This window comes from Suillus bovinus, assembly GCF_016758785.1.
Source record: "Suillus bovinus strain UH-Sbo-P2 chromosome Unknown EDB93scaffold_60, whole genome shotgun sequence".
Lineage (NCBI taxonomy): Eukaryota > Fungi > Basidiomycota > Agaricomycetes > Boletales > Suillaceae > Suillus > Suillus bovinus.
The window spans coordinates 127,349-149,668 of NW_024542116.1; the positions used below are offsets into that span (position 1 = coordinate 127,349).

A 22,320-nucleotide genomic window follows, 5' to 3' on the forward strand; every position below is an offset into this window, starting at 1 on the left:
CCTCGAGCCGCATGTTCTTGAATTTGACCAAATCCTTGTCAGAGCAAGAACTTTGGTTCAGGTGCACCTGCACACATTGCTCGCAGCATCTCGGGGACGTATTTGCATTCGAGAAAAGACATAAAGTCTCGAAACATATCGAGAATGGCCCTCAGTCCCTGTCCTATTACAAAAGATGGACGTATATGCTAACACTAACATGAATAATGCGAATGCGAATACCAACCAGCCTCACTCCAGGTCTGAGATGACGAGCCTGATTATGACGCTGATTTTCAAGAGAACCAACTGCAGTATCCAGCCGAACGTCGAGCATCCATCCACCGACCCCTGGAGTTCCGGCCAACTCAGAGATATACATACCATGTGAGTTGGCTTGATCGCATGGATGACTGGATTGCGTATATATTACTTAAATCAGCACGTATTCGTGTTTAAAATGTGTTCTGTTCACGCACTTGCCATGAGGAAAGCCTGGTGGAAGTTGGATACATCCAATGAAGCTTCTGATAGTCCAGATCTCGATGATTCGTTTATCCCTGTCAGTATCACTTGACAAGATTGAGAAGCTTGAGATGTCGCGAATTTTATGTCAAATCGTTGATGAGAGAGTCGTTTGTGGTCGTTTGTGATCACGGATGAAACATCTGACCGGTACGAGCTTCAGTGGACTATCACCAATGAAAACAACGGATACTGGAAAGGGAATTCGGAACAGCTAGTTCAGTACAGCGCAGCACTGAGTGCAGTGACATAACTTGGTCACGTGCGCGTTCGGAAGTTCGGAAGCTGTGATCAACTCATTGTAAGTACTCACTTCTTAGCAACAGCCTTGCTACTCTTATTGATAGTGCTCCAAGCCAAAGTTGGTACACATGTAAGAGGGGTACCGTGTTTCCACCTCGTCAGGAGGACGTGACGACTCGTTCTCATTATCATTCAGGTTTGTGCCAGTCTTACTGATTGCCTCAATCGATAGGAGACGGTTTCCACTCTTACGGATCTTCGTACCCAACACAGTTATTCCGTCACTTCCGAATGATTAAAGTCAGTTTCACATCTGACTGTTAGTCCTCGTGTATCCCTCATGTGACGGCTGCCGCGTATACCCTTTTCCCACTAAATCTAGATCATCTAGATGCCTGTAGCTTCAACTCGGGCAAGGTCAACTGAGTTCATACACTTCAACGATTATAAGTCTCCATCATTTTTACCTTCTCCCATGGACCCTTCAAAGATAAGAAAGAAAATCTGTCGTTTTCGAGTCCTCATCATAGGAAGAGCGAATGCAGGAAAAACTAACATCCTACGGAGAGTTTGTAACACACGGGAGAACCCAGAAATATATAACAGCGCCGGGAGAAAGGTGAGCATCATGATGCCAGTAAGAGGATGGGAGTGATGACTTAGCGATGGACATCAGATCGATGCCACAGTTTTGACGCCTTCGACAGAGGTGGCCCGTACTTTCAATGGATGGTAACATGAACTGACGTGTTCTCAGCGTGGATTGCACGATATTAAGAATGAGATGGTGTTTCCAAGCAACCCAGGATTCGTCTTTCACGATTCACGTGGGTTCGAAGCAGGCGGCGAAAAAGAATTTGAGCAGGTGAAGGCATTCATCAAGGACCGTTCAAAGGAAACAAAAATAAGCAAACAACTGCACACTATCTGGTAATTTCAACTGATCAATCATAAAATGCGCCATGTGATGGTTTTAACATAGGTACTGCATCCCGATGGATGAGGCGCACAGGTCGTTCACCAAGGCCGAAATCAAGTTTTTCTCCGAGTGCGACACCGGGAACAGTAAGTTTTCATATCCGAAGTTCAACTGATGCACAGAATCACCATCATCAGTTCCGGTCATAGTGTTGTTCACAAAATTCGATGCCCTCTACGATACCGCATACGCACAGCTGAAATCGAAGGGAAAATCAATGGAGGAGGCTGAAGAACTGGCGCCGAAGCACGCCGAAGAGTCATTCGCGATTGGTTCACAGTTGAAGTTTCTATACCACTCGAACGAGATTCAACACCGTCCGAAATGTCACATATGCCTCCCTAGTAAGTGGATGATCCTCGACTCATGAATCTGATATATTTTGACGCTGATACATCAGACATGGATAAGGACGATGCCGATTGCGGGCCGTTGATCGAACTGACAGCTAGAACTCTGGACAACGAAGCGTTGCAACAATTATTCGTGTCGACGCAGCGGACCAACTTGGAGATCTGCATGAAATATGCAGTGGAGAGGTGACTACTCATTATTTCATTTCCTGCCATGAGCGTCAGCAACTGATATCGTCCAGAGAACTCATGAAATGTCTAGACTCTGCTAAGACAACGTCTCAGTACCAGGACTGGATGATAGAGCAATTGGGCGCCTGGTTTCCACATGTTAGGGTAAGATTTCTCTGGGAGTTTGAAGGTTGCACTCATTTACGTTGGGCGTTTACTTGCAGATAGTACGTCTGTTAATTCTCCTTGGAGCTCGAGCCATGCTGATCCAAGTCATTGCCCACTGTTCGCAGCGTGTGAGTGTGTTGATCCTCCTTCGAGCTCGAGCCATGCTGATCCAAGTCGTTGCCCACCGTTCGCAGGTTGTGAGTGTGTCGATCCTCCTTCGAGCTCGAGCCATGCTGATCCAAGTCGTTGCTCACTGTTCGCAGCGTGTGAGTGTTTTGATCTTCCTTTGAGCTCGACCTTCCTAAATCAGACTGGTGCCTATTCATTGATAGGCCGTGAGTGCATTCATTTTTTTCGAGTTCCAGCATTCCTGATAAAAGCAATCGAAAATTTATCGGCAGGAGGCAAGTAGATTGATTCTCTACTGACATTAACCCACTGATTACATAAATCATTGATTCGTTGACAGCTTGTGAGTGAGATTATCTTATGTTGACCTCCTGTCTTCCTCACCGATGCAATCGCTGAACTGTTGTCAGGGTGTGAGTGTATTGATTGTACGTCGCTCTCGCGCCATACTGACCGCAAACATTACTGCTCTGTTGACAGATTGTGAGTTGGTGATGTACCATCGAGTTCGAACCGTACTGACTGAAGACGTCACTCATCCGTTTACAGGATGTAAGCACATCGATTCTTGTTTGAATGGGTGCATTATTGATCAATCACATTACCGATTCCCGTTGACAGAATATGAGTTTTTCATCTGCCATTGAGTTCTAGCGCTGCTCACCGACGAAATGCCTGATTCGTTGACAGTCGGCGAGTCTCTTCACCCATAATCAAGTTTTAGCCTTGCTCACCGATGACATCGCTCATCCGCTGACAGAAAGTCAGTGTGCTGATCCTCTGTCAAGCTCGAGCTTTGCTGACGACTGAAATCGCACATTCCTTAACAGCGTGTGAGTGTTTCGATCCTAGCCTCGCTCGCTCACGACATCACTGATTCATTGACAGGAGGCTGGTTTCTCCATCTTTCTTTGACTTAGGGCCATGCTGACCGAAGATATTACACATTGGCAGAATGTGAGTGCATTGATTCTCAGCAGAGGCGGACGATTTTCAATTTTCCATTATGATCAACAGCTTTATCCGAGTCATCGAACGGAGATGCGGTCGAGGTTACTCTCTGTGGTATGTCCCATTGGTCGCAGATTGTACGCATTTCTCATGTTGCAAATGTGCCAGGCCTCTGGTTCATCACCCCTGGAGAACACTGTTCAGCTCAGCTCTGGTGAATTTTGAGGCTACGTTGCGATGAACCTGCTTATTGTCGATCATTTAGCCGTTGTCATTATTTTCGAACACTCTTTCTACATTTACGACAATTGGCGCTATCTTCAGGACCAGCAGAAGTCTGATCCCTCTTATTATCTCGCTCTCGAGCAGTACATGGCATCTCCGCATGCAGCCGCTGTCAGGGAAGATGTGAGCGCTGCCGTCCAGGCCTATGAAGAAGCTGTGACTGCTGCCTCCCACGGATATGAAGACGCTGTGGCTACTGCCGCCCACGGATATGAAGAAGCTGTGAGGACTGCTGTATATCCATATGAAGGACATCTGCCTGCTCGGATGGCGAAGTTAGCATTTGAACCCTTCAAGAGGAAGGCAAAAGAAGCTTTCGAACTCTGAGAAGAAGGAGAAACAATCCATTGAACGCTCTCAGGCGGAGAAGAAAGAATCTTTGTGCTCTCAGGCGCAGGCGGAGTTAAGGAAGATTATTGTTGATATCACTTTGAAGCATCGCCTGGGTATGTCTCACCGTCATGTTATCGCAACCTCACTGATCCGCTTGTCTTTAGCGAGACCTTAATGAGCAATGTAACGCAGTGTTGCGGTTCGGAGCTGAGCTGAGCGCTGAGGTGTCTTAGCTGTGAATGTTGGTGTCTTGAATGGTCAGGGGTAGATTCATGATGCCGAACTGCTTGCTTAATCATGCAATATGATGCTTCGTCTGGTATAGCCTAGTGTAAACGTGTATGGAGAATGTCGGTCACCGGGTCAGTTCATGACCATTGCTTTAATATTTTACTCGTGCTAGAAATACATACATACAAGTAGCTGTATCAGCCGATGACTATCTTTTTTTCCCTTCCTCTCTTGACCCCACTCGACGTTTAATGGGTAGAAAGTTTTCTGAAGCTGGCAGCGACACAATTTCGGGTTTGAACCCCCCAGATTTTATAGTCGTGGCAATGAGCATCTCGAATCTCTCAGTATTCCGATCTACATTAAGCTGCTAGATGTTCTTGCCAGTATACACCATAATTTGAAATGTACCACACGTTACTTTTGCGCGCATATAGTGATGGGCCAACACCCTACCTTATATACAAATATTCGTATAATCATTGAGATGTCGCTTGATGCCATATATCAGCTTGATCATGCACGAGGACTCGAGTGGTGAATATTTGAATGCTCATCATGCATGAGGTCATGGGAGCTAACAACCCGCACTGTGTAGTACTTGACTCCCACCAAACACGGCACAAATGCGAAACATGATTTTAGAGATTTCTGTTCAATGTTTGTGATAGACACGCTAGTGAATGACATCCACTATTTTTGTCTGGTAAATCCTAGCAAGCTTATCACGCATACATGCATGACCTCGAGCCGCGTGTTCAGTCTGACCGAATCCTGTTTACCCCTGTCAGCGCAAGAACTTTGATTTAGATGCACCTGCGCACGTTGCTCGCAGCATCCGGACGGATTCGCATACCGGCAAGGCAAGTTATCTCGAAACATATCAAGAGTGGCCCTCAGTCCCTGTCCCATCGCAGACGATGAACGTATATGCTATAACACTAACACGAATGAAAATGCAAATGCGGGTGCGAATACCAACCATGGAGAGAGATCCGGCAGGAAAAACTGATTTCTCAGGTCGTTTCAGGGAAAAGTTTTTCAGAGAGAACGTCAGGGCAGACCACAGTAGCAAAGACCAGCCATAACTCCAATTACATAGTACGAGTAAGAACACGTCGACATCCAGGTATGAGACACCAGCAAACACAAAATCATACACAAAAAAATCAGGTGCTAAGACTTCTCGTCCCATGGTTCATCCGAAGATAAATCCACAACGGGAAGTTTTCCCCGAAGAACCAACATTTCTTCTGCACTGATGCCACATGACTCTAGCAGCTTGACGAATTCGTCTAATGAATCGCGGTCCGCGCGTTCCAAAAAGGTCAATTGCCTCTCGTACTCCTGAATTTTATTATGCACCCTTCCGCTCGTTGGTGAGTCGTGGTAGGACTTGAACGCAAGCTTGATGGCTCTACGCGACAGTTCTTGGTTTCCAGACACGAGATACAGCGTCTGCAACACGAGTGTCAAGTCGATTATGTATATCATGAAGCGCTGGAGCGCCAAGCAGCTGGGAAGAGACCTGTTGTTATTCTCTCCATAGAGTATGAGTAGCAGGACGTACGACCGCTGATATACGTCGTGGGCCCATTTCGCAACCACAACACTTGCCACTATCGGCACTACGATGGGGGCAGCAGGTCCGGCTAGGGCAGACACGATGCCCACAATAGTACCCACAACGGAAAGCCCAAATGCACTGCGAATATTGGATGAGATAGAATTTATCCGTCGCACGAAATGATGCCTTACAGGTTCTTGTTGGGATCGGCAGTTGGTCCAACGTCTAGCTCATCAGCCATGTTCGTCATCAGTGTTCTGAACTCTGGGCTGCACAAGTACTGTCCGTGAACGGCGTTAGAATATGCGTCGACGAATCAAAAAGACGGCCATTACGTCATTAGGGTCTTGAAAGTTCCACACTTTGACGATGTCAGTGTGAAGCACATGCAGACACTCCCACATCGAACGATCCTTAAATGGTGCGACTGACGCGAGTGCCTTCCAGTATTCTAAAAGACAGACATGAAGGCTCAGCTTCTGTTCAGTATTTTTGGATACAAAATCAAGACAGACTTCTCTTGCTAACCCTGATGTAGCGTAAATTGCGAGATAAGAATGAAGCAAGTAAGACTCACTCTATCGATGCCTTGATCTTCAGTCCGGGATCCACTCGCTGAGCGACGGATGTCATCACCGACGCGTCGGTCCCAACATGCTTACAAACGAGATCTTCGGTGGTTCGGATCAAACAGGCCAGCGTCTCCTCGTGCTGTCCATTTGCTGCGCTCAAAATTGTATTGAAAACGCAGATGACGATCACAGCAGCAACACTCACTGGAAACTGCAACATGCGGAATACCGGGCCCTGCAAATTTCTCCAGGGGTGCGATACAGACTTTCTTTAGCTTGTCTTCCGCGCTTTCCTTCATGCGTTTCTGGATAGCCGCATTGTCCAAGCCCTTGATAGTCGACTTGTCCAGAGTTCGCTCCACGTGAACGAGGAGGGTGTCGTATTTAGTGAAAACCACAACAATGGGAACTTCGACCTACGTTAGCTGCGACCTACACGGAGCGGTAGGAATTCATCAACGTACTGTCTCCCAGGTCTCCTTCGCGCTTCGATGTGAGAAATTGCTCCACGCCGGTCTCCAGTAAGCGCCCGCCTGTGCAGGGTATTTCAAAGCAAAGCCTTGTATGTAGTTAGCTTGCTTGTCATACAAATGCACTAAGATGGTACTCCTACCAAACAGCGTGTAGCCGATCTTTCAAATCAGGCATTACTCTCCGGCGCTCAATGAAATCTCGGACAACCTTGAGGTTGTCTATTTCTCCTGGTTCAAAACCTTTGCTATCATGGAGAACAAATCTGTTATTCTGCGGTGAGATGAACTCGTGGTCGATGCTGGCTTCGCCCGGCTGTTCGTGCGAAGCCATCTATTGAGAGCATGAGTAGCTGGACACTGTATAGTGTCATGATTAGCCCACCGCGTTTTCTACTCCGAATGCGTGGTTGATCAGCGAAGACTTGCCAACACCAGTCTATCGAAAATACCGTGTCAACCCTAGCACGAGATCAATGAAAACCCGATACCTTTCCTATCACCAGAATTCGGAACCTTGAAAGCCCCTAGCATCAGCCTAAAGAATGTTTCAGAGTAATCCAGACTCACTGAGGACACCTGCGAAAGATTTCGTCGGTGGTAGGCCGGAGCTCCACGGTTTCATCGGAGGAGGAAAACTGTTCGGTCTGCCAACATACGACTTAGATGATTTCCGATGAGAGACATGTAACCTCACCTTGGTTGTTGGATTCTCGGAAAGTTGGACGACGATAGAAATGTTTTTATGAACCTTGCTGTATCCTGTGCATGCGAGGTAGAATATATGAGCGATAAAGGCGAAAGCGCAATGATTATTGTTTCACCTTGGCCTTCTTCTGCACCACACTTGCGGAACATGTCTTCCGGTTCGAAAACAATGTCTTCATGCTTGGTTCCATACCATTTTTTGTACCGTACATGTAAGGAAAATGTATCCCTAAGAGAAAGCTTCCTATGATTGAACACGATAACAGCTCAGGTGGGCACAGTTGTCAAGGTCGAGTAGGCTTACATGGATGGGGAAAATGCCTGTTGCAAAACCTTTCTTGCCCCGCTTTTGATTGGCATGGGCGACCTGAGGCTAATCCGTACTTCAGCCGACTCCACACTCTTCTTCGAGTTGCTGAAATCGAGGGTGACACCTATTGGATATATTCAGTAGGATTCGTGATTCTGCTGATGAAATGACTTGTACCAGAGACGTAGAGAGCTGAAGCGTCGAGGGGACTAGCCATGCCGAATCCTTATTCGAGTTAGAGAATACTTTCCTTCGTCAGGGCGGATTTATCTGAAGGCCGGGTGTGGGCCATGCGTTAGCTACGCCGAAGGGAGGTATCCTCGTGTAGTACCCAGACTAGCTATTTACGCATACACCCCAGCTCGTTATCATGATGAAATGAAAACATGCGGGTCTGAGTAAAAAGGTGTGCTGTGTCGGACTTGGGAATGCTCGAGGGTGTGCCAAAATATGTATGAAAGTTTTGAAGCGACTGAGGTGAGAGGAGGAAGCACGGTTGATTAGCGCTCGTAAAAAGCCACCGTGCTGGGCCCTTGATGGCCTTCTAAGACTTGTCTACACATCGAGGTAGTCGTACCTTTCATCGTAAGAACTTGATTGGATTTGTCGCTTTCCATGGAACAGGTCTTTGCACGGAAGCTGTGATCGTAACTCTGTACTCGCTTCCTGTTCTAATAGCAACAGCCTTGTCACTCTTATTGATAAATCGATAATGCTCCATGTAAGAGGGCCTTCCTTAGCGTGTTTCTACTTAACGTGACGACTCGTTCCTATTATCATTCAGGTTTGTGCCAGTCTTACGGATCTTCGTGACCCAACACAGACATTCCGAATGATCAAAGTCACTTTCACATTTGACTATTAGTCCTCGTGTATCCCTCGTGGTACACGGCTGTCGCGTATACCCTTTGCCCACTAAATCTAGATCATCTAGATGCTGACTTCAACTCGGGCAACCAAGTTCACACACTTCAACGAGTTTAAGGCTCCTCCAACTTCTTTGAGTCTCCATCATTTTTACCTTCTCCCATGGATCCTTCAGAGATAAGAAAGAAAATCCGTCGCTTTCGAGTCCTCATCCTAGGAAGAGCGAATGCAGGAAAAACTAGCGTCCTACGGAGAGTATGTAACACACGGGAGAATCCAGAAATATATAACAGCGCTGGAGAAAAGGTGGGCATCACGATACTAGTAGGAGGATGGGAGTGATGACTTAGCGAAACACATTAGATCGATGCCACAGTTTTGGAGGCTTCGACAGAGGTGGCCCTACTTTCAATAGATGGTAACATGAACTGACACGTTCTCAGCGCGGATTGCACGATATTGAGAATGAGATGGTGTTCCCAAGCAACCCAGGATTCGTCTTTCATGATTCACGTGGGTTCGAAGCAGGCAGCGAAAAAGAATTTGAGCAGGTTAAGGCATTCATCAAGGAACGCTCAAAGGAAACGAAAATGAGCAGTCAACTGCATACCATCTGGTAATTTCAACTGATCAATCATAAAATGCACCATCTAACGGTTATAACGTAGGTACTGCATCCCGATGGATGAGGCACACAGGTCGTTCACGAAGGGCGAAATCAAATTTTTCTCCGAGTGCGACACCGGGAACAGTAAGTTTTCATATCCGAAGTTCAACTGATGCACAGAATCACCATCATCAGTTCCGGTCATAGTGTTGTTCACAAAATTTGATGCCCTCTACGATACCGCATACGCACAGCTGAAATCGAAGGGAAAATCAATGGAGGAGGCTGAAGAACTGGCGCCGAAGCACGCCGAAGAGTCCTTCGCGATTGGTTCACAGTTGAAGTTTCTATACCACTCAAAGGAGATTCAACACCATCCGAAATGTCACATATGCCTCCCTAGTAAGTAGATGATCCTCGACTCATGAATCTGATACATTTTGACGCTGATCCATTAGACATGAACAAGGAGGATGCTGATTGCGGGCCGTTGATCGAACTGACAGCTAGAACTCTGGACAACGAAGCGTTGCAGCAATTATTCGTGTCGACTCAGCGGACCAACTTGGAGATCTGCACGAAATATGCAGTGGAGAGGTGACTACTCATGATCTCATTTCCTGCCATGAGCGTCAGCAACTGATATTGTCCAGAGGACTCATTGAATGTCTAGACTCTGCTGAGATAACGTCTCAGTACCAGGACCGGATGATAGAGCGATTGGGCGCCTGGTTTCCACATGTTAGGGTAAGATTTTTTTGGGCGTTTGAAGGTTGCACTCATTTATGTTGGGCGTTTACTTGCAGGCAGTACGTCTGTTAATCCTCGTTCGAGCTCGAGCCATGCTGATCCAAGTCGTTGCCCACTGTTCGCAGTCTGTGAGTGGTCGATCCTCCTTCGAGCTCGAGCCATGCTGATCCAAGTCGTTGCCCGCTGTTTGCAGGATGTGAGTGTGTCGATCCTCCTTCGAGCTCGAGCCATGCTGATCCAAGTCGTTGCCCACTGTTCGCAGCTTGTGAGTGTGTCGATCCTCCTTCGAGCTCGAGCCATGCTGATCCAAGTCGTTGCCCACTGTTCGCAGTCTGTGAGTGTGTCGATCCTCCTTCGAGTTCGAGCCATGCTGATCCAAGTCGTTGCCCGCTGTTTGCAGGATGTGAGTGTGTCGATCCTCCTTCGAGCTCGAGCCATGCTGATCCAAGTCGTTGCCCACTGTTCGCAGCGTGTGAGTGTGTTCATCCTCCTTCGAGCTCGAGCCATGCTGATCTAAGTCGTTGCTCACTGTTCGCAGCGTGTGAGTGTGTTTATCTTCGTTTGAGCTCGACCTTCCTAAATCAGGCTGGTGCCTATTCATTGATAGGCCGTGAGTGCATTCATTTTTTTCGAGTTCCAGCATTCCTGATAAAAGCAATCGAAAATTTATCGGCAGGAGGCAAGTAGATTGATCCTCTACTGACATTAACCCACTGACTACATAAATCATTGATTCGTTGACAGCTTGTGAGTGAGACTATCTTATGTCGACCTCCTGTCTTCCTCACCCATGCAATCGTTGAACTGTTGTCAGGGTGTGAGTGTCTTGATTGTCCGTTGCTCTCGCGCCATACTGACCGCAAGCATTGCTGCTCTGTTAACAGATTGTGAGTTGGTGATGCACATTGAGCTCAAATCGTACTGACTGAAGACGTTACTCATCCGTTTATAGAATGTAAGCACATCGATTCTTGTTCGAGTTGGTGCATCACTGATCAATCACATTACCGATTCCCGTTGACAGATTGTAAGTTTTTCATCTGCCATTGAGTGCTAGCGCTGCTCACCGACAATATGCCTGATTCGTTGACAGTTGGCGAGTCTCTTCACCCACAATCAAGTTTTAGCCTTGCTCACCGATGACATCGCTCATCCGCTGACAGAAAGTCAGTGTGCTGATCCTTTGTTGAGCTTGAGCTTTGCTTACGACTGAAATCGCACGTCCCTTAACAGACTGTGAGTGTTTTGATCTGAGCCTTGCTTGTGAACGACATCGCTGATCCCATCATTAGGAAGTAGGTTTTTTCATCCTGCATTGACTTCGAGCGAAGCTGACCGAATATATTATAAATTGTCAGGATGTAAGTGTATCGATCCTCAGCAGAGATGGACGATTATTAATTTTCCATCATGATTTGATTAGCTTTATGAGCATCATGCAACGGAGATGCGGTCGAGGCTACTCTCTGTGGTATGTCCCATTGGTCGCAGATTGTACGCATTTCTCATGTTGTAAATGTGCCAGGCCGCTGGTTCATCAACCATAGAGAACATTGTTCAGCTTGGTTCTGGTAAATTTCGAAGCTATGTTGCGATGAACCTGCTTATTGTCGATCATTTAGCTGTTGTCATTATTTTCGAACACTCTTTCTACATTTACGACAAGCGGCGCTATCTTCAGGACCAGCAGAAGTCTGATCCCTCTTATTATCTCGCTCTCGAGCAGTACATGGCATCTCCGCATGCAGCCGCTGTCAAAGAAGGTGTGAGCGCTGCCGTCCAGGCCTATGAAGAAGCTGTGACTGCTGCCTCCCATGCATATGAAGAAGCTACGAGGACTGCCGTCTATCCGTATGAAGGAAACCTGCCTACTTGGATGACGAAGTTACCATTCAAACCCTTCAAGAGGAAGGCAAAAGAAGCATTTGAAGGCTCTCGGGAAGAAGAGAAAAGAATTTTGTCCTCTCAGGCGAAGGCGGAGTTATCGAAGAATATCCTTGCAATCACCTTAAATCATCGCATGCGTATGTTTCACCATTACGTTGTGGCAACAGTCCCACTGATCTGCTTGTCTTCAGCGAGACCTCAATTTTAGCCAATGCAGCATAACATTCTCGTTCGGATTGGAGCTGAGATGTGATTTTGTGTTACGTTGAATGGTTCTAGATTCCGGATGGTGGAACTGTAGGAAATGTTTGCATGATCACGCTTTGTCCGGTACTGTGTATACGTGTTTGAGAATGTCGGTCACTAGGTCGCAGATCAAGCCGCGCATGACTATTCCTTCGATATTTTATTCATGCTAGAGATACATATATACAAGTAGCTACACCAGCCGATGACTATCTTTCTTTTCTGGACCCCACTCAACGTTTAATAGGTAGAAACTCTTCTGAAGCCAGCAGCGACACAACTTCAGATGACCAGCTCATCCCTTAGAGTCATGGTTGAATATCGAATATCGAGTTCCCTCAGATTATATTCGTGGCAATGAGTATCTCGAATCTTTCAATGTTCCGTTCTACATTAACCTTCTATTTTTCACAACATCCTTCGCTTTGCCATACACACACGCACGCACAACTAACCGCCCTCCCCAAATGCCTTGAACCAATCCCTCGTAGCCTCGAACGAAACCCTCGCAGCTTCGACTCCATCGATCGCATGCGACTCTCCAGGAAAAGACAGCATATCTACTATCCCTTTCTTCTTTTTCTTCCCCGTTTCACTCTCCTTCCCAGTCCGAAACTCACGTCTCCCCTTGATCGCATGATAAAACCCAATCCCCTGCCCCGGAACGACCCTCAAATCATCCTCGCCTATCAATATCAGCACCGGTGCTGTTACATCGTCGACGTGCGCGATTGGGGATGCGGCGAAGAGGGTACTATATGCGTCTGGAGTCATTAGTGGAAGTGTGGGCGTTGGCGTTAGCAATGGGACGGAGTTGGATGTGGGTAACGTGAGTGAGTCGGAGTCAGAGCCGGTGGGTGAGATCCCGAATTCAGAATAAACCCAATCGGGAATATCAGTCCCCGTTGCGAATTCGCCTACTGAGATCACGGGGTTGCGGATCGATGCTGCGTTGAATAGGGTAGGGTATTGGCCTATCACTGTATGCGCGCGAAAGGGGGTATTAGCGTCATCGAAATGTGTGAACGAGAAAGCCCATTTTCGAGAAAAAGGGGACGTACGATGTGCAGCGATAAACCCGCCATGACTGCCTCCCATCACCACCTGTCTTCCTTCCTCTGAAACGCCCCTTCTGATCAGTTCCCTCACACTTTCGGCGACGTCTTCGACGTCCATGCTCCCGCAGTGTCCGAGGATCTTCTGAATGTACTTTTGACCGAATCCCATGGAGCCAGTGTAATTGGGTATGTTGAGGGTGTCTGTGGTGTGAGTGAGTTATCGACGATTGTGGTTTGGAAGTCGTAATTTGGTAAGAGAGTGGGACGTACATCCTTCAAGCGCTAATGCGACAACAGCCGGAAAAAATGAGGTAGTCGAGGTCGCATGAGGTCCTCCATGCGGGATAGTGACGCACACCGGCTTAGAACCACCACTCATAGAAGCCCTCTTGGACTGGATGAGGAGTGTTTCCGTTGGTGCGCGGATGGTGATGGGTATGATCGATGGCGTTAGGTCGTCGAGGGCTTCTTTGACTAGAAGCAAGCAAGTGAGTGAGTTAGGCGAGTGGAATTTGGACGGGACGCACTCGTAGAAGACAACAATGCTTTATCGAGGACTTTCCATTCAAGGGTATCGTATCGATCGAACGATCCTAATAAGACCTCCCAAGGGGTAGTAGGCGTGCTCCGCGAACAAATAAACCGACTGTTGTTATCGGTAGCGTGTAAAGTCCAGCTATACAACGGTCCGTCGCCTAGTTTCGTCGCGTCTGTGATTTCTCCTGATTGTGCATCGATGAAGAGGATAGTTGTGCGAGAGCGCCATATGGACTGAAGAACAATGTACACGCGATCTGTGCGCCTGAGAAATGGGCTCGCTGGCATGTTGTACTCGGTGTAGAGGCCCGGAAAGTCGTCTGATGGGGTAGGTTCGAATACGGTTGGTACGAGGACAGTGTTGGTGCCTGTGAGGAGATCCCTGGATTCGAGAGAGACGCATGATGCGTGAGGGCCGCCTATGGGGTTTGAGAACCAGAAGAGATTGATGGGCTGGTTGTTGTGGAATAAGACGCGGGGGGAACGGCAGGATCTGGTTTCGGGAGTGAGTCTTGATGCGGATGGGGAGCCGAGTGAGGTTTTTGAGAGAGTGAGTTGCCAGATGCCCATGGGACGGTTGAAGCATCCTTTTGCGCCGAGGATGCGACCGTCTTTGGTTTGTTCGTGACCGGTTGCGAAGATGGTGTCTTCTGTTGCGAATGTGGCTTGGGCGAATAGGATGGGTGATTGGGTGGTGGGCTGGAGGGCGACAAGGGTCAAGTCTTGTTTAGTCGCTCTTGTGAAGGCGGGAGATCTAGTCCAGCTAAATAAAAAGATGGTCGGACGTTTCTTTGTGCGCGAGGTATCACCGAAGTGGGGCGTGTATCTGAATTTGTTGTATGGATCGTCTTCAGTGTTGACAGATGCCTCGGCAGTGTATAAGAGGGAAGTTTCGGAGGGTGAGAAAGAGAGAGAGTATAGGAAATCTGGGAATCGATCAGTGGGGCTTCGTGTTTTTTTTTTTGTTCTACTCACCATCTGTGAGGAAAGCTTGATGGTAGTTTGATACGTCCAATGAAGCTTCTAACTGGGTGCCAGCCCAGATCTCGACGAATCGTTTGCTATTAGCGACCTCTCTTAGGATCGCTTGGCGACATTTAGAAGGAGATGTCGCGGACGCCTTTACTTCGGATGAATCGTGAGAGGTCGTGCATTGATCGTCGAAAGTCTTTGTGAGATATCGTTTGCTGTTTCGGTCATGATCGCGAACGGAATATGTAACCCGTGGAACTCGAGTATCACCAATGAAATCAGCGGATACTGGAAGGGGGATTTCAGCGAGTTCAGTGTAGAACGTCGACGAACCGGTATATTGCAGTGACATGGGGTAGTGGGTCACGGCCGCGTAGTTTGCTCGCTTCCTATCTCATCAACACTCAAATAGCGATATTCATGGTCCAGCTGACTGATCATCCCTACAGATCCATGCGTCCTTCGAAGACTCAAGATGTTATCATGATCATGATGGATTTTACTGTGAGACAAGCTTACAGCATGGTTTGACGAATGACACTGCGTATCCCAATTTCATACTATCAACTTGAAGCTGCTCGTTCGATCTTGTTAATGGCTGCAGCCTTGATGCAAATTTGGCACACATGCAGGATAAAGTTAAGAAGACTCGGGCCGTGTCGCATTTAGGGCAAGTAAGCTTATCATTAAGCGCTAGGAGAACGTGACGACTCGTGTTTGAGCCAAGTCTGTACTCGGCGGAGAGTCTTCGCGTTGCCCACTCTTACGGATCCTTGTGACCTAATGTTCACTTCGACATCTGATTCCTCGTGTATACCTCATGTCAAGTAGGGTAGCGCAGGTCGGAAGATCAACATCGTAGCTAGCCGTGGACATATACCCGTATAACCGTGCTGACGGGTACCGTACGTACCCGTGCTATACCTCTGCCCACTGAATCGAGATAAGATAGAAAATCGTTTGCTTTCGAGTCCTCGTCATAGGAAGAGCGAATGCAGGATAAACTACCATCCCACAGAAAGTTTGTAACGCGCGGGAGAACCCAGAAATATATATCAGCGCCGGGAAAAATGTGGGTATCACGATGCTAGTAGGAAGATGGTAGTGATATTAGTGAGCGATGCATGGTGAGAGGTGAGTGCGGTTTACCATACCCTAGGATTTGCGAATACCGCGTCAAGACCATGTCAATCTCCAGGCCTCAGGCTCCAGCTCAATTATCCAACTGCCTTGTTCTTCCATCGCAAGTGTGTAAGGCTGAGTACGAGTTAATAGAGATGAGACGTTAGACTTGACAAAAGACTTGAATATACGAAGTCTCCGAGTCGTAAGAAGCCTAGGACACCTTGTGCGACTGTTGACTTGATGGATTCGACGACTAGATGAAAAAGACGCTCTTTTGGACGTAAAGGTATGAATGTGTGCTGAGAGGAGGACTCGGAGGCGAAGACTGTGGTCAAAATATTAAGACACGTGTATACCGTGAAACTTTAAAAGTACAAAGACGACTCGGAAAGGACAAATTCACTCTTCCGAGCCAGCGTCGATGGCATGCGGACGGTCAGTGCCTTCGTCTTACACCTTGAGCTTTTTCAACTAATGTCAGGGTACGAAGAGAGGGCCGATAGCTGCGGAGTCATACCTAACACCTACTTTGAAAGTACTTCGCATCGGCCTTACTGCGACCCCGGGACTGGGAAGTTATTTTTGACAGACAGTATGCTATCACAACCGGCAGTCTCATTTCCCGTCGACCGGCTTCGGATGGACGAAACGTGTTGTTCTACATAAAACTGCTAGTATTTCTCGAATGTTTAACTCGAACCTCCCTTTCACTCCATCAATTACTCTGCGACTGAAAGATGACAACATTCGTTAATACCATTCCAAAAGTAAGTACTATCTGTTCAGCACTCGTCGTATGATCTAAATCAGCCGTGAAGATCAGAGATGCTCTTCAAGCAACCTTCCGTAGCGGATTGACGCGTCCCTTACCGTGGCGTCAACACCAACTATACCAGCTTGCACGCATGGCGCAGAATGAACGCGAGCTCATTTGCGATGCCCTATGGAAAGACCTCGGAAAGCCAAAAACAGAAGTCCTGTCGAATGAATTGGGAAACGTCATCGATAGAGCCGTGAAGAGTGCACAACGGCTCCCAGAGTGGGCCAAGCCTGAACATCCTGAGGTGGCTGATCGGCAGAAACCATGGAACCCAACGTGAGTGATCGGGCCCTCATCCATCAATGTGACTGATATTAATATGCGCATGTTCCAGGATATACAAGGCTCCCAAGGGCACCGTGTTGATAATCTCGTGAGGCGGAAAATACTGTCTTAATTTCACCTTCTGACGTCGTGCTCAAACAGGCCATGGAACTTCCCTATGATGCTCTCTTTCCAACCTCTCATTGGAGCGATCGCAGCAGGTTGTACCGCCGTACTAAAACCTTCCGAGCTTGTCCCTACCTTCTCACAGCTCTTGGAGGAAATTGTGCCGAAGTACCTCGACCCGAATATGTACCGTATCGTTAACGGTGGTATCCCTGAAACTTCAAAGCTTCTGGAGCTTCAATGGGACCATATTTTCTACACGGGCAATGGCAAGGTCGCTAGGATCGTTGCCAGCGCCGCAGCTAAGCACCTGACGCCACTGACACTCGAATTAGGAGGAAAGAGTCCTGTCATTATCGACTCGGCCTACGATGTCGATCTGGCCGCAAAGAGGATCTTGTGGGGCAAGTGCCACAATGCAGGACAGGCGAGTCGATGTTGACCAATTTGGGGGCACTCCTCGTACTGAACCGAAATTTTGACAGATTTGCGTGGCACCTGACTATGTCCTCGTACAACGGGACAGGCAGGATGAGCTGGTCAAGGCATTACAAAAGCATTATAACGCATTTTTCCCAAATGGTACGCTGGACTCGCCATCGTTTGGAAGTATCGTGTCACATTTGCACCACAACCGCCTCACTTCACTTCTTTCCCGCACAAAGGGTGAAGTCGTTCTTCCGGGTCGCGCTGACGCTGCGAGGAAGAGACTCGAACTCACCATTGTCAAGAATGTTGCGGACGGCGATTCCTTGCTGGAAGAGTCAGTATTGCCTGTTGTTGCATAAATACGTTCCTGATTGCATGGCATCTATAGAGAACTCTTTGGCCCAATATTGCCTATCGTGCCCGTGGATTCTCTTGATCAGGCAATCAACTTTGTTAATGCACGGTAAGCTCTCCTCTTAATATCTAACTCGTCGACTGATTTGTCGCACCAAGATCTCATCCGCTAGTCCTGTACGCTTTTAGTGACGACAAGGGCTTGAAGCAACGGCGTATGTTTCACTTGGTTGATGACGGTCGGTTCATGCTAACAATTTTGTACAACAGTTGTCTCGGAAACACGGAGCGGTGGCATTGTTTTCAACGACACGTTGCAACAGCTCGCAGGTATGTTATCGGCAGTATTGACGTCATGCTTGAATTGGCGCTCACCTACTTTTATCGGCCAGTGAGCGAACTACCATTTTCGGGAGTGGGCGAGTCAGGCTGTGAGATTTCCACTCCACCTCAGAATTCAGAGAATGTCGCTGACACTGAACCCCATGACAGACGGAGCCCAATTTTCGAAATATACATACGATACGTTCACGCAGCTTCGTAGTTCTATCGACATGCCGAGAGAGTGAGTTTTACTTTTGTTTTGGTTACCTTTGAAACTGAACATGATGATGATGGATAGGGCTGAGGCGAACCTGGCGATGAGGTATCTGCCTCACTCGAAGGAGGCGGTGAAATCCATTACTGCTGCGGTGTATACGCCCATTCCACCAAGCAGCTTGTGAGATATATTTGTCTCGAATGTTGTTGTATGTGTGAGAGATGGGTCCGAACCCGGATAATTCATTATCTTGGGTTCCACTATGAAGTTTTACTTTACCCTACGATACTTACTGTTAGATCTGTGCAATGTCACAACATTGTCACAAACTCCCGATATTACGATTACTGTACTACTACGTAGTAGACACGAGAAAGCCTTGCATAGCACCAGTCTATTCTCTTTGATTGCTCTTTGATGTCCCAAGATATCCACTTGAACCAATGACTTGGTATGATTGATTACCATGGCCCATCAAATTTCAAACCCGGACATGTAAGTATTTAAGATTTAGCTACCTTACTAACCGGTGACATTGCGCGTCAAGTAGTAGATCAAATCGAGATGGTATACATCAGGAAAAACTCCATTTCGTCGTAGCGCTGGTGATGAACAGCTATATAGGGCTACATAGGCGCCGCGGTGCTATATACCTACTTCTACTATCCAGTAATGGCGTCTTGAACGACGCCATCTGTGGGCTTCAGCTTCCTGTCCAAAAGTACGTTGCTTGCGCTGTGTCATCTCAGAATAGGCTAACTCTTCTCTTCTCATTCTCCGAACGAAAAATGAACAAGATATATATAGGTTGGTGTTCGATCTGTTCTTACTAGACGAGATATATTTAACACATTCAATTTTCGATCCCAGTGACGCTTACTATGGATTTTCAGGGAGATGCGTTTGCCTACTGGGGTCGAAACATCATCGAAGATTATGATGATGCTCTCCTCCAAAACATTCCCCCCGCCCTGATTGCTTTTGAAGAGACCTCGCAGCTACCTGCGCTCTCTAAGCAGGGTCGTGGCCCGCCCGGTACAGTTGGAATTCTAGGCGCAGGAGTTGGTGGTCTATACACCGCCCTCATCCTAGATTCGCTAGACATCAAGTATGAGATCTTGGAGGCGTCAGACCGCACCGGCGGGCGCCTCCTCACCTATGACTTCCCAAATGGTAATAAATACGACTACTGCGTATGTTTTCGTTCGATTCTGCTGCGCCAAAGATGCTGACCATGTAAACTCTTGGCTTTATCACTGATTAGGATGCTGGGGGCATGAGGTTCCCCCTCCCAAAGAAGGACGCTCAAGGCAATTACAAGGTTGGCATCATGAGGCGTTTGGGGGAGTTGATCAATTATTCGAAGCTCAACGACGTGGACCCTGTTGAATCAACCCCCTCGTGGCCCGGGACAGGTGTAAATCGTAGGCCGTTCCCTTGGGATTCATGCAGGGCACCTCTAAACTCCCACCTTATCGATTATCATTTTACGTCAAAGAGACAGGGTCATTTCCTCTACTTTAACAATCAACGTTATCAAGTCTCTCGGACCTCGCGCCCTCCTGACTTCCATGCCCGAGAATTGGGTGTGGATCCTCAGTACGTTGCTGTGGGAGTTGAGAATATTGTCAACGACGTCGTTGGGCCGTTCGTCGAGGGTCTGGTTACAGACTTGGAGCAAAATGTCGATTTGGGCTGGAAAAAAATGAGGGAGCACGATACATACTCGCTTCGCTCGTTCATGTCATTCAAGTACATTCCCAGCGCCAGCCTCCCAATTCCGCAGACGTATCTTTCCACCAATGTTATCAATTGGTGCGAGACATTCAATGAAAGCACAGGCTCGCATGACTGCGCTTTGACTGAATGGGTTCTTGATACGCTGGCATTTGGCAGTGTCGAGTCGCAGACCTTTGGACATGTAGAATGGAAATGTTTCGAGTGAGCGTGCTTTCTGTCTTGGAATTTATGCACAACCTTACACGTGGCATATATAGAGGCGGTTCTCGAGTACTTACCGACCATATGGAGGCATACCTTACTGCTAACGGCACCAAGTCTCTCATCCAATTCAATAAAAAGGTCACGAGCATCTCTCAAGATGGAAACATGGCAATGAATGTTTCTGTGCGGGGCGAATGTAGCCCGCGCACATATTCACATGTTATATCGACTATCCCTCTGCCATGCCTGCAACTGATCGAACTCGGAGGTGCCGGTTTAAATGTGATGCAGAAAAATGCATTGCGTAAACTGCAATATGATCCTTCGGTCAAAGTCGGCGTCCGTTTTCGATCAGCGTGGTGGACCGAACTTTTCGATATCATAGGAGGTCAATCAACCACAGACCTTCCCATTCGAAATATCGTCTACCCCTCTCACGGGGCTGAATCGAGCACGCCGTCTACAGTACTGATTGCGAGCTACTGTTGGAAAAATGATGCAGAACGCTTGGGAGTGCTCGTCAACACCGGTAAGACAGAGTACGAGGAACAATTGAAGGAACTCGTGCTGCGCAATCTCGCAGAAGTACACGATTTGGATTATAGTTTCTTGTTGGATCAGTACGTAGATATGCATGCATGGAACTGGGGCAACAACCCGCTCGCCATAGGTGGGTTTTTTAGATATCGATATGAGCTGATCGATTCTCACCCGCCGCAGGTGCCTTTGCATCATTTGGGCCTGGAGATTTTCAGGATTTATACACGGCTCTCACCGTACCTAATGCTAACAAGAGACTCCATTTCGCTGGAGAGTCCATCAGCACCCGTCATGCGTGAGTGAGAAGTGGTTAGGTCGTTTTGATGATTACAAATGTGACTTGCAGGTGGGTCATCGGTGCATTGGACAGCGCGTGGCGCGCAGTGTATGAATACCTGCTTGCATCAGGGCAGCAGGAAAATGTCCAAAAATTCTTCGATCTGTGGGGCCAGAACGTCGAGTGGACATGCCAATCTAAACATGGAAAACACGATCCAACTGATCCGAACACCGTTTTACGAGTTCACATGGGGTGTACATATGCTGGTGAATGCACTGGGAAGGTGAAGTTTCAAATAAGTTAGCTCGGTAATATTTTCTGAATATGTATCGTTACCCCGCCTTGTAAAATTATTGATGAGTAGCTCAGAGGAACTGTTGCATGTCAGGTCACTAGTAGGTTCACGCGTGCTTTTGACGCCAGTTTGTCATATCAGCTCGACAAGTCTCACCTCAAGCAATGCCACATCACTCGGCTTCAAACGGGCGAATGAAACAACTGGGCAAAATTGCTACAGAAAATGCGGCCAATCGAGTCTCAGCTAGACACCTATGTGAATAGATACGATCTGTTGTTCCAGGGGGAATCTTCTTTCGCGACTTCACGGCCTTGTGCAACGCTACCGCAGCCCGTGTGCAGTCCAATCTCCCTGGATTATCAACCAGGTTTTCGTAGAAAACAGACACGGATCTGTTGTGCAACCTCGTCGTCGACAGACCAATCACACTGCGAAATCTGGAGAATTGGATAGCCGACGTGGACCGACCAGCATGACCGGGGGGACATAGAAGCAATGCAGCCCGATGGTGCTCGATAGCCTCATCCAGGTCAGATGTGACAACCTGCTGCTAGAATCTTTTTCGAAGGCTAAGAGCATGATTGTCGAGAGACATGGATCGATCATATAGGATCATATCACCCGGAGGATGGAGGAGTTATGCAGCCCGATGGAGCTCGATGGACTCATTGGGGTCAGACAGGACACCCCGCCTGCTAGAA

At 47.7% G+C, this 22,320-nt stretch overlaps 9 protein-coding genes across 9 annotated transcripts; 6 read left to right on the forward strand and 3 right to left on the reverse strand.

The window, feature by feature from the left end:
• Positions 1–1,222: 1,222 nt before the first annotated feature.
• Positions 1,223–2,269, forward strand: EDB93DRAFT_1090916 (GTP-binding protein; the record flags this gene model as incomplete). Its single annotated transcript, XM_041446308.1, has 6 exons — positions 1,223–1,366; positions 1,424–1,456; positions 1,505–1,677; positions 1,730–1,812; positions 1,864–2,070; positions 2,127–2,269. The coding sequence occupies 6 exons, from the start codon at positions 1,223–1,225 to the stop codon at positions 2,267–2,269; spliced, it is 783 nt and encodes a 260-aa protein (XP_041304510.1).
• A 996-nt stretch (positions 2,270–3,265) lies between these two features.
• On the forward strand, positions 3,266–4,159 carry EDB93DRAFT_754704 (uncharacterized protein). The gene is made up of 3 exons (XM_041457340.1): positions 3,266–3,612; positions 3,667–3,712; positions 3,764–4,159. The coding sequence occupies exons 1-3, from the start codon at positions 3,472–3,474 to the stop codon at positions 4,108–4,110; spliced, it is 534 nt and encodes a 177-aa protein (XP_041304511.1). The 5' UTR covers positions 3,266–3,471; the 3' UTR covers positions 4,111–4,159.
• A 1,364-nt stretch (positions 4,160–5,523) lies between these two features.
• On the reverse strand, positions 5,524–7,395 carry EDB93DRAFT_1090977 (uncharacterized protein; the record flags this gene model as incomplete). The annotated part of the gene is made up of 8 exons (XM_041446313.1): positions 5,524–6,052; positions 6,106–6,194; positions 6,250–6,385; positions 6,492–6,636; positions 6,692–6,895; positions 6,951–7,045; positions 7,100–7,290; positions 7,342–7,395. Coding segments are annotated over 8 exons (1,443 nt in total), but the record flags the coding sequence as incomplete, so codon positions are not given.
• A 1,608-nt stretch (positions 7,396–9,003) lies between these two features.
• On the forward strand, positions 9,004–10,049 carry EDB93DRAFT_1091003 (GTP-binding protein; the record flags this gene model as incomplete). Its single annotated transcript, XM_041446317.1, has 6 exons — positions 9,004–9,147; positions 9,205–9,237; positions 9,285–9,457; positions 9,510–9,592; positions 9,644–9,850; positions 9,907–10,049. The coding sequence occupies 6 exons, from the start codon at positions 9,004–9,006 to the stop codon at positions 10,047–10,049; spliced, it is 783 nt and encodes a 260-aa protein (XP_041304513.1).
• A 62-nt stretch (positions 10,050–10,111) lies between these two features.
• Positions 10,112–11,658, reverse strand: EDB93DRAFT_1166495 (uncharacterized protein). Its single transcript, XM_041450202.1, has 4 exons — positions 11,622–11,658; positions 11,460–11,472; positions 10,249–10,843; positions 10,112–10,226 (listed from the first exon to the last, which is right to left on the reverse strand). Exons 2-4 carry the CDS (start codon positions 11,470–11,472, stop codon positions 10,118–10,120), a joined length of 717 nt encoding a protein of 238 aa, XP_041304514.1. The 5' UTR covers positions 11,622–11,658; the 3' UTR covers positions 10,112–10,117.
• Positions 11,492–12,537, forward strand: EDB93DRAFT_755102 (uncharacterized protein). Its single transcript, XM_041457341.1, has one exon. It carries the CDS (start codon positions 11,715–11,717, stop codon positions 12,291–12,293), a length of 579 nt encoding a protein of 192 aa, XP_041304515.1. The 5' UTR covers positions 11,492–11,714; the 3' UTR covers positions 12,294–12,537.
• EDB93DRAFT_1166505 (Alpha/Beta hydrolase protein) lies at positions 12,501–15,606 on the reverse strand. The gene is made up of 6 exons (XM_041450203.1): positions 15,418–15,606; positions 14,902–15,358; positions 13,917–14,852; positions 13,660–13,863; positions 13,393–13,590; positions 12,501–13,311 (listed from the first exon to the last, which is right to left on the reverse strand). Exons 2-6 carry the CDS (start codon positions 15,248–15,250, stop codon positions 12,782–12,784), a joined length of 2,217 nt encoding a protein of 738 aa, XP_041304516.1. The 5' UTR covers positions 15,251–15,358; positions 15,418–15,606; the 3' UTR covers positions 12,501–12,781.
• Positions 15,607–16,435: 829 nt separating this feature from the next.
• Positions 16,436–19,048, forward strand: EDB93DRAFT_1330588 (aldehyde dehydrogenase). Its single transcript, XM_041455172.1, has 12 exons — positions 16,436–16,458; positions 16,514–16,790; positions 16,842–17,119; positions 17,178–17,216; positions 17,270–17,660; positions 17,719–17,996; positions 18,051–18,125; positions 18,176–18,231; positions 18,287–18,346; positions 18,409–18,447; positions 18,509–18,581; positions 18,639–19,048. Exons 2-12 carry the CDS (start codon positions 16,761–16,763, stop codon positions 18,739–18,741), a joined length of 1,422 nt encoding a protein of 473 aa, XP_041304517.1. The 5' UTR covers positions 16,436–16,458; positions 16,514–16,760; the 3' UTR covers positions 18,742–19,048.
• A 390-nt stretch (positions 19,049–19,438) lies between these two features.
• Positions 19,439–21,625, forward strand: EDB93DRAFT_1253531 (uncharacterized protein; the record flags this gene model as incomplete). Its single annotated transcript, XM_041453468.1, has 5 exons — positions 19,439–19,750; positions 19,822–20,498; positions 20,555–21,171; positions 21,222–21,336; positions 21,388–21,625. The coding sequence occupies 5 exons, from the start codon at positions 19,439–19,441 to the stop codon at positions 21,623–21,625; spliced, it is 1,959 nt and encodes a 652-aa protein (XP_041304518.1).
• Positions 21,626–22,320: the final 695 nt, after the last annotated feature.

Coding starts and splice junctions, on each gene's coding strand:
- EDB93DRAFT_1330588 (XM_041455172.1), top strand. CDS start 16,761: ATGACAACATTCGTTAATACCATTCCAAAA. Junction 18,126..18,175: donor ATCAACTTTGTTAATGCACG/GTAAGCTCTCCT, acceptor TGTCGCACCAAG/ATCTCATCCGCTAGTCCTGT. Junction 18,232..18,286: donor CAAGGGCTTGAAGCAACGGC/GTATGTTTCACT, acceptor TTTGTACAACAG/TTGTCTCGGAAACACGGAGC.
- EDB93DRAFT_755102 (XM_041457341.1), top strand. CDS start 11,715: ATGTGCCAGGCCGCTGGTTCATCAACCATAGAGAACATTGTTCAGCTT.
- EDB93DRAFT_754704 (XM_041457340.1), top strand. CDS start 3,472: ATGCTGACCGAAGATATTACACATTGGCAGAATGTGAGTGCATTGATT. Junction 3,613..3,666: donor GGTCGAGGTTACTCTCTGTG/GTATGTCCCATT, acceptor CAAATGTGCCAG/GCCTCTGGTTCATCACCCCT. Junction 3,713..3,763: donor CACTGTTCAGCTCAGCTCTG/GTGAATTTTGAG, acceptor TCGATCATTTAG/CCGTTGTCATTATTTTCGAA.
- EDB93DRAFT_1166505 (XM_041450203.1), bottom strand. CDS start 15,250: ATGTCACTGCAATATACCGGTTCGTCGACGTTCTACACTGAACTCGCT. Junction 14,853..14,901: donor TCAAGCTTTCCTCACAGATG/GTGAGTAGAACA, acceptor ATCGATTCCCAG/ATTTCCTATACTCTCTCTCT. Junction 13,312..13,392: donor CGGGTTTATCGCTGCACATC/GTACGTCCCCTT, acceptor GCGCGCATACAG/TGATAGGCCAATACCCTACC.